This window comes from Nannospalax galili, unplaced genomic scaffold (assembly GCF_000622305.1).
Source record: "Nannospalax galili isolate Female #2095 unplaced genomic scaffold, S.galili_v1.0 scaffold600, whole genome shotgun sequence".
In the NCBI taxonomy this organism is placed as follows: Eukaryota; Metazoa; Chordata; class Mammalia; order Rodentia; family Spalacidae; genus Nannospalax; species Nannospalax galili.
In genome coordinates this window covers 774464-784513 of record NW_008348789.1, presented here as the reverse complement: position 1 = coordinate 784513, position 10050 = coordinate 774464, and the positions used below count along the sequence as shown (strand labels likewise).

At 36.1% G+C, this 10050-nt stretch overlaps 1 protein-coding gene across 2 annotated transcripts in view; it reads left to right on the top strand.

The window, feature by feature from the left end:
• Positions 1–9844, top strand: part of Cdh12 (cadherin 12) — a 1253457-nt gene extending 1243613 nt beyond the window's left edge. For both annotated transcript variants that reach the window (XM_008846023.1, XM_008846025.1), the window contains 3 exons: positions 3859–3976; positions 7423–7674; positions 9064–9844. In XM_008846023.1, coding sequence (XP_008844245.1) covers positions 3859–3976; positions 7423–7674; positions 9064–9563 — 870 coding nt within the window. In that variant the 3' untranslated portion in view covers positions 9564–9844. The remainder of the gene's footprint in view (positions 1–3858; positions 3977–7422; positions 7675–9063) is intronic.
• The last annotated feature ends 206 nt before the right edge of the window (positions 9845–10050 follow it).

Here is a 10050-nt window from a genome sequence, read left to right as displayed (position 1 = left end):
TGCTGCAGAGGTCAGAAGAGGGCTTCAGATTCCCCTAGAACTGGAGTTAAGAACGATTCATAGCTGCCATGTGGGTGCTGAGAACCGAACCTGGGTCCTCTGCGTCAGTGCTCATATATTTTGTTCCTTAAACTAGTTGACTAAACTATGACCATAGAATTTTAAGATTATGTCTATATTATTTTTGTCTCCTCCTTTATATATCGTAACAAACCTGCACAGACCTTCATCACATGCTTAGGCTTTCTAACTTTTTTCTATTTTAGAAAATATCTGCTTTCCCATATCCTTTTAGCACCTTTTACATTCTCATTTTTAAAATAATTGAGACATAATAACATTAACAAATAAATTTTCCTACTGTTGTGAGACTTCTTTCCCTGGGGATGGTAAGCAGTGCTTATTCTCTTTCAAGATTCTAGTGCCAAGCCAATGTTTGTTAAAGTTTTACTGGGGAACCAATGAATTTATTAAGCTTACTTACCGAGATAACTGAGGGGTTGCTTAGATATATGTATGACCCGAGGGTATGCACACTGGAAAGGCTTTACCCAGTATGGGTCATGCCTTTGCTTCCTAGCCTTCCCCGGATTGTTTACTTTAGCCCTCCCCAAATTCAGGAGGCCATGTATGATTAGGGCCTAATTACATACAGTTGGCTGGGAAGAGTGGCTGGATACACTGGTGAGGGTCCAGTGACCCTGCTTGGCCCTCTTTTAATGAATGAGCATGACTGTGAACAAGCAAAATTGTGACAATGTTTAGAGATCGGGCTCAGCTGAAGTCGTGATGATGGTAGTTATTTCATGCAGAAGGGACTGCTGTATAGTATCATCTTATTAAAAGAACCTGGAATTTAAAAGAATTTGGTGCTAGGATCCACATATGATGGAGAACATATGTTGCTTCTTTTTCTAAGTCTGTGTTACTTCACTTAGTATAACAGTTTCTAGATCCATCCATTTACCTGCAAATTTCATTATTTCATCTTTCTTTACTGCTGAATAGAACTCCGTTGTGTAAATATACCACATTTTTATTAACCACTCCCTGTGTTCACAAACCAGCCCTGGCTCTTACAATCTTTCTGACTCCTCTTCACAAAGGTCCCTGAACTGTGGGTAGGTGAGGTTCCATATAGGAGTCCCATCCTACACTCTACAGTCTCTTATTTTTCTAAACTTGACCAGTTGTGGCCTTCTGTATAGTACTCTGATGTACATAGACACCTCATTGGTGAGAGTTGAGGAGTACATTAGCCCCCTCTCTACCCCTTATTCCACTATGTTCCATGAGCCTTAGTTGAAGAGATTTCGGCTGCAGATGTGTCACTAAGTACTGGGCATCTCCCAGGCATATGTTCTCTGTTCCTGTCTAGATGTGCAACTCTGCAGTAGCCCCCATCTGCTACAAAAAGAAGCTTCTTTGCTGAGTGCAGAATGGCATGATTGTCATTCTAAGGGAGGTCCCTTCTATCTGGCACTGTATTCCCTGCCAACTGGTTCCCAGATATACATATGCATTAATAAGCTGGTTTTTTAATGTTGCCTCGGCTGGTGTTTTTATCACAGTAACAGAGAAGTAACTAACACAGCAGTTTTAGGGAGATGGGTTTACTTTGTTCATAATTCTATCATTTTGGGGAAGTCAACGTGGCAGGAATTTGAAGCAATGGATCATATTATGTCTGCAGTCAAGACCAGAGTAGAGAGCAACAAATTAATGCATGGATGCTAGTGTTCAGCTCACTTTCTCCACTTACATAATCCAGGATGCCTGCCCGGGAAATTGTGCCGTGCACAGTGTGCAAGTCTTTCAAGTTTAATCTACACAATCAAGATAATTCCCCACAAACATCCTTACAGAACAACCTAATCTAAAGTCTTTCACTGATATTCCCTTCCCAGGAGATTCCAAATGGGGTCAAGTTAATTAAGAATAAACATCACAAGCAATGACTCCCATCTAACATTTCCAGGTATCATGCAGTTCTCATATTTATAAGCTGCTTTTAAGAAAAAACTCTTTATTTTAAAATTATTTTTGATATATTTTAAATTATTTTTAGCTTTTGTACATTTCATACAACATTTCTTATTCAAATTTAGACCCCCTTTCCCAACCATGCTGCCCCTATCAGACCTCATGCATTCCACCATAAATGTTAACTCCTATTCAGTCAAACATTTGGGCCCAGATGTCCTTTGGTGCAAGTTAATCCACTGGAGTCTAGAGAACCTATCTAGAGATCATAAGTAAGGTCTACTCTCCCTCATTCAGTAGTATTTTTAGTAATAAATTGTTACACACACACACACACACACACACACACACACCTCACACATCTCTCAAGAAGGCTTTTTGTTCGTTAAGAACTCCAACTGAACTAGATTTCTGGTTCTAAGTTCGATTTAATAATGTTTCGACCCAATAATAATTTGAAGTAGAATGAAAGTACAAAATTTGATAAATGAATACTGATTGGTAAATAATACATAGGAACTTTGTAAATAAAATATAGGGGTATAAGAACATCGATCTGAAATTGAAGGAAATTGATGTTTTATGGGGTTGATTAGGTCAATCTTTTATTAAATTGCTACTTTGTATGATCTAGATTTTCATGTTGTATTATGAAAATCTTGCCCATTACAATTTACAGGGTAAATAAATTCTGTAGTTTGAATTCTCACTGAGAAAGGGCACTGAAATTCATACTAGACAAGTAATTTTTAACTTACATGTTACTGATATAGAGCAGATGCTCAATACCCACTGACATCACTGTCTTTATCATCTATATACCTAAAATCTATCTGTCTATACATCCATGTGTTTATATCTATGTGGAAAGTCGATCATAGCCATGAAATTGGATTTTAACCAGGAATCACAACAGATATTAGATAAGTTACATTTCTTTTTCCATCAAATGAAAAGCTTTTTTATAGTTTATACACCGAGACATGGAACATGTATGTGATATCCAAGCAAGTCATTCCTCTGGAAAATTCAGATTTAGTTTATGTCCTCGGCCCTGTGCACTGCACATCTCCCTCTCTATTTCTTTTGTATTCTTCCTGAAATTGTGTCTCACACAGAGCTTTCAGATATGCTTTCCAGTAATGTCTTTTACCTTGCTTACTTGTGTAGTTAATTGCAGCTTTTAGAGCTTAGTGTCAGAAGTTACTTTTAGTTTTAATATTTCTAAAGACATGTTGCTGAAATATTTAGAATTTAACCTTGAAATACACAACCTATGTTAACAACTTGAGAGACAGTTTGAAATACATGTCTCTACTCTTTTAAGTAATATAGAAACATGTTTTCTGTTCCCAAATAATGGGAGACAATAGCATAGCAACAAAAACCGTTATGCTCTTTTATCACTCTGATTATTTTAATTTTATAAAACTAAAGTTATTGTAACAAACAAAACTTTTCTTCAATTTTGCTATTGCAAGTATATTTAGATAATCAGATATTTTGTTTCCAGTAAGCACTTTATATTTAGGCTAGAAGGCATTTATTTCACCTAATTTAAAAATGCAAGCAAGTGCCTTTTAATTTTATTTTGCTTGTTAGGGAGAATTTTCAGTACTGGTAAGCTCTTTAGTTATGCAGGAATTGATTTTGAATTAGCTTGTGTCCTCTGATTGTAGCTGCCATCATTACCTATAAATGCTAAGAAAATTGTTTATCAAAAGTATGTGTAAGTGATTGGGCCACTGATATTGACTCAAAAAGTGTCATTTCTGTCTAAGTGCATTCTTTATTAGATAAAGATATTAGCCAAGTGTATAAAGTTCCCTGTGAAACTGATAACTGACTTCAAGTTTAATTTCTACTTTGTTTTAGATAATTCAGATAGTCAGTGCTGCAGACCGAGATCTTTCACCTGCTGGGCAGCAATTCTCCTTTAGATTATCCCCAGAGGCTGCCATCAAACCAAATTTTACAGTTCACGACTTCAGAAGTAAGTATAACCACTTACAGGTTTACCTCTTAACGTAGTTTTGTTAAATGGCACGGGGAAGAAATCAGTGCTTCTAAAAGCCCCATTTCACAAAACAGAAGCCTATATATTAGAATTACAAAATCTCTAACTAGTAGCAAATTAAATACTCTATAGAGATGATCTATAGTACAGTTAATTACTATTATGAAAGGTCAAGGCATCTTAATGCTTCAAGGAAATAAAAAGCTATCTGGGAAATTGAATGCCTTCTTGTTTTGAATATAACATTATCAAAATACATATATATTTTTACATGTAAAAAAAGATCAATTCTACATTGTTTTATTTGAGTAATATAAAGCACATCAGGACTTGTGAATAGTTACATTGCAGTTACAATGACATAGGACTTATTCAAACAGTATTATTCCTCAAAATTACACTAAATAAAGTCAGCCTTATAGCATTTGTACAGAAATGATACACAAGCCTTTAATACAGTGTCTAAAATGTTTTTGTCATCATGTTTAGTCTTTTATTTCTACAATTATCATTACCATCACCGATTGTGCTACTCCTACAGCTATCACATCTGCAAGCATTAGAGTCACTCCAGAAATATAGACTATTGGACTGGAAGTATGTATGTTCCTCAGTCCAGGGTGAGGTCACATCTCATTGATCTCATCTTATAAGGTGAAAATATTCTGTTAAGAAGCAGGTACTGCACATAACCTGCTAAGCACTACACTTTAGCCTACCCTGCCTTAAGTGTGATCACAATTCACATTATGTGACATTGGGAAAATCATCTCACACAAAATACATTTTATAATAAATTTTCAACTTTTTTTCATGTTTGTTAGCTATTCTGTTGCAGGTGAAAAACCGAGTAGTTGTGTACACTTTTTTGTCATCATGAAACTGAAATGTGTAAGCTGAACGTTTGAAAAGTCAGAACTGTGTGTATTACTATTTGCAACCATCAGGGCTGGAGAAATGCTTAGTGGGAAAGAGAACTGGCTGCTCCTGAAGAGGACCCAGCTTGGTTCCCAGCACTCACTTGGGTAGTTAACAACAGTTCCTAGCACAAAGATGGTGCAATTACATACATGCACGCAAAATACTCATATACATAAAATAAAAATAGATAAATCCAAAATATTAAAATATAGATGTTAAATCATTATTTCTGTGGCTTTGGAAATTAACCACCTCTTTGTATCTGTATTCTTAAGATAATATTAAAATGGTAGAATATAGTGAAAAGCTAAAGTTTCAACTGATTTTGTTTTTTAAACAAGTGGAAATATGATGATATTGATGATGGTGATGATTTCTCCTTAATACCTCTCATGTCAGTGAGGGTAAAGAATCTACCAAAATCTGATTGGCCAAATTCAAGTTCAGTGGTCGACTGTGACTGAAATAGTAACAGATATCTTTTTCTAATTGCATTTATTATTTTATGTGTATGAGTGCATTGCCTTAATGTATGTAAGTGCACCCGTGCTGTACAATGCCTAGAGATGTTAGAAGAGGGTGTCAGATCCCTACATTTCTTAAAGTATTTTATTTAAATGAGAAGTACATTTGTCCAATTTTTATCTCATTCCCAAAATTATATTAAAGTACAAATATAAAAAAGCTGTAAAAAGAATTTTCTCCCTAGGAATTTTTTAACTGAAATTATGGTATGTATAAAAGAACTTCTGCAGGGCTGTAGAGATGGCTCAGCGGTTAAGAACACTGGTTGTTCTTTCAGGAGACCTGGGTTTGAATCCCAGTACCCACATGGCCGCTACCAACCAACCATCTGTCACTCCAATTCCAGGGGATCCGACGGCCTCTTCTCTCCTCCGGGGCATTGCACGACACAGGAGCATTTAGCTGCATGCATGAAATAGACTCATACACATAAAATAAAAATAATTTAAAAATTAATAAAACACTTCTGCTTGTGTTTGAAAATAAATAAGAACAAATGCGTTCTTCCTGATATTTTTTCAATAGAATTATCATTGAATTTAGGGAATGGAGAGGTGGCTCAGCAGTTAAGAATACTGGCTACTCTTGCAGAGGAACTTGGTTTGTTTCCCAGCACCCACATGACAGATAACAACGTCTGTAACTCCAGTTCCTGAGGGTCAGACGCCCTCCTTTCAACTCCATGGGCACTGCATGACATGGGTGGAGTTACATGTAGTCAGGCAGTACACTCATACTCGTAAAATAAAACAAAAATAATAAAAAATAAAACATTTTTAAAAATAACTTTACAATAAAAATTTTCTTTTGTATTAGTGAAAGTACATGCCATTGTTGATGATTTTATTAGAATTTCAATGAATTACTATTCTCACTACAAATAGGATTGCTTTATTTCATGGTGTTTCAGATTTTTAGTGTTTTCTTTTTCACATTTCTTAGTGTAGCTGAAGTAAAAAAAAATAACAAGGAAAAAAGATTCAATATAGGGTATTTCTTTTTTAATATTGTATTTATTATTTTTATTTTATGTGTATAAGTATATTACCTGCATTTGTATACGTGTACCCATGTCCTGTAATGCCTGGAGAAGTCAGAAGAGATTGTCACATCACCTGAAACTGGAGTTACAGTCAGTTGTTAGCCACCATGTGGATGCTATTATTCTAACCTGGGTGCTCTGCATGAACAGCCAGTGTTCATAACCCCCGAGCTCTCTCCAACCCTGTCAATATAGAATATTTCTTTTTCAAATATTTTTCAATATTTTAAATATTCACAGTATGAGACCTGTGTATATATAATGTATTAATAGGGAAAAAGTTTCCATTTGAAAGTCAATTGGAATTTAATATATTTTATTGCATTTATTTGTTTGGTGTGTGTGTGTGTGTGTGTGTGTTTGTTGTATGTGTGCATGTGCCTGTGGAGGTCAGAGAACAACTTGTGGAGCTCAGTTTGCTCCTTTACCATGTGGGTCCCAAGGATGGAATCCAGGTAGTCAGATTTGGTGACAAGCACCTTTTTCTACTGAGTCATATCATCAGGCTGGATTAATACATTTTAAATAATAACTTGTTTCAAAAGATATTTTATATATTCTACTTGGTAATCTCTGAGTTTCTAATGTATTTGAGAACATTCACAAAAGTCTATTTTTCCTCAATTAGAAGTTCATGTCAGAAAGAGAAAAATGGGACAACCCAATTTCTAAATTCTTGTTGCAAATCTGTATTCTTTCTGAATGGAAAATTTAATCCTTTCACCAGATATGATGAGTGTTTTGTCTTTCCCTGAGGATTGTTTTAATTATCTCTGATTGCATTTTGACAGCTTCATAATGACATAATAAATAATTAAAATAGGGATGCACTTCACTGATTCAGAAGGAGCTTCCTACTGCTCCTTATATGCTAATTTAGGACTTGAAGTGAACCTCATAGTAACTATGTTATCATAAATGTGATGTTTTGCAGACAACACAGCTGGAATTGAAACCCGAAGAAATGGTTACAGTCGCAGGAATCAAGAACTGTATTTCCTCCCTGTTGTAATAGAAGACAGCAGCTACCCTGTCCAGAGCAGCACAAACACAATGACTATTCGAGTTTGTCGATGTGACTCTGATGGAACCATCCTGTCTTGTAATGTGGAAGCAATTTTTCTGCCTGTAGGACTTAGCACTGGGGCTTTGATTGCCATCCTACTATGCATTGTTATACTCTTAGGTTGGTTTTCCACATTAATCACTTCACCTTTACTCAGTCCCTTGTCTATTTGTGCCTGTAATTTTGTTTACTGAGCTGCTTAGATCATTGTGTTTTTAATTGATTTACTATAAAGCTTCTTTTTCTTTTTCTTTTTTTTTTTTTGTCGTTTTGAGACAGGGTCTCCCTGTAGCCCCAGCTGTCCTGGCACTTGCTATGTAGACCAGGCTGGCCTTGAACTCACTGAGATCCACCTGCCTCTGTCTCCTGAGTGCTGGGATTAAAGGCGTGTGTTTGTTTTGTGTATAAGTGTATTGCTTATATGTATGTAAGTGCACCATGTCATGCAATTGCCAAGGAGGTCAGAAGAGGGCATTGGATACCCCAAAACCATCCATTCAAGATCTTTTTATAGAAGCTAGACCTAGGTCTCCTCACTCCTTGCAACTGGCTAATCATTAATTTTGTGTGACAAGGGAATCAATAAACTCTTCCCATCAAATATCTGTAATTTCATGGCACTTCTGTGGAAAATCAAACACACTTTGCCTTTATCCTTGTGTCATTTTTATAGAAAAAGCAGGCATGTTGGTGAAAGCTGAGTATTATTCTATGTGCACTCCCTGAATATATAGACACCATTATTTTGATTGAGACTACTGAGTCAACTAGGAACAAAGCAATGTTATAATAATGAACTGAACTCCATTTTTCCATATCTTGTTCCACAAAGTCAGCTTGAAAATCAGGCATTTGGTTTGGAGAAGGAATACATGTGGTATCACTCAGAACTGAAGTAATCAAAGGTCTTAGCTGGCATGATTGTGAAGCTAAGACCCTTACTTTCTATATTTATTTTCCTTCCTTCCTTCCTTCCTTCCTTCCTTCCTTCCTTCCTTCCTTCCTTTCTTCCTTCCTTCCTTCCGTCTCTCTAATTTATTGTTTTTAGTGTTCATTATCTCACAGAAGATGATGAAAGGAAATGTTTTAATAAAAATGTTTTATAATTAGAAAGGCAGCCAAGAATACTACATACATATAACTTTAAATCAAAATATTTAAGCCTTTCTGTAACAATTCTTCCAAATATTTATGATTATAACATTCTTCTATTTTTACATTGGAATATATTCTGTGATTCTAAACTGCTAAAATGTACATAGTAAATTATTTCATATTATTAATAGTATTCATGTGATTTCTTGGTGTTACCATTTCAAAAAGATGACATTATCAAATAAAGCTCCCAGGGTTGCACATAGCTCTACTGATTATAGTATTTTGACTATGAACATAGTATGTGGTCATTAAGGAAATTCAACTATCCTTTATTTATTCTTAAGATTCATGAAGAGATGAAATAATATATCTGCTCCCATGTAACAAGCTGAAATTTTTGTCTTCTTTTAGCCATAGTTGTGCTGTATGTAGCCCTGCGAAAGCAGAAGAAGAAAGACACCCTGATGACTTCTAAGGAAGACATCAGAGACAATGTCATTCACTATGATGACGAAGGAGGTGGGGAAGAGGACACCCAGGCTTTCGACATTGGGGCTCTCAGAAATCCCAAAGTAATCGAAGAGAACAAAATTCGAAGGGATATAAAACCAGACTCCCTCAGCTTAACTCGCCAGAGACCTCCAGTAGAAGACAACACAGACATAAGGGACTTCATTCATCAAAGGCTGCAGGAAAATGATATGGACCCAGCTGCTCCACCATATGACTCCTTGGCAACATATGCTTATGAGGGCAATGGATCTGTGGCAGAGTCACTCAGCTCCATAGACTCCCTCACCACAGAAGCTGACCAGGACTATGACTATCTGGCAGACTGGGGACCCCGCTTTAAAGTTTTAGCAGACATGTTTGGAGAAGAGGAGAGTCATAGCCCTGATAATGTTACTTAGGGGAGGAGAGAAAGCTGTTGCACATCTAAGAGGAGAAATTTTTAACAGAAGAAACAAAAGAAAAACCACATCCAACCCACACACATGTGCTCACGCACACACACATACACACACACACACACACACACACACACACATACACACACACACAAAACCTTCACACACATACATGCACACACAGAGGCTCCCGGGTCTTACAGGACAAGATACCTTTGATTATCCAGTTTCTAACAGTTATCTATTTATCTTATTGTCACTTTTGGTTTATTATCCCCACACAAGATGAATCCTGTGGTACTTGCTTTGTTTTGTTTTGTAATTTCAGAAACACACTGGGACAAGCTCAGGCCTATTAAATACAGTTACTGACATGACAACCTAGAATGAAGATAGCTTTGTGGCATCACAGTAGAAGAGTGTGAAATTTTTCTTAATTCCACTAAAGTGCCTATTGAAACTCTTCTCATTTAAAGTGGTGTACGCAACA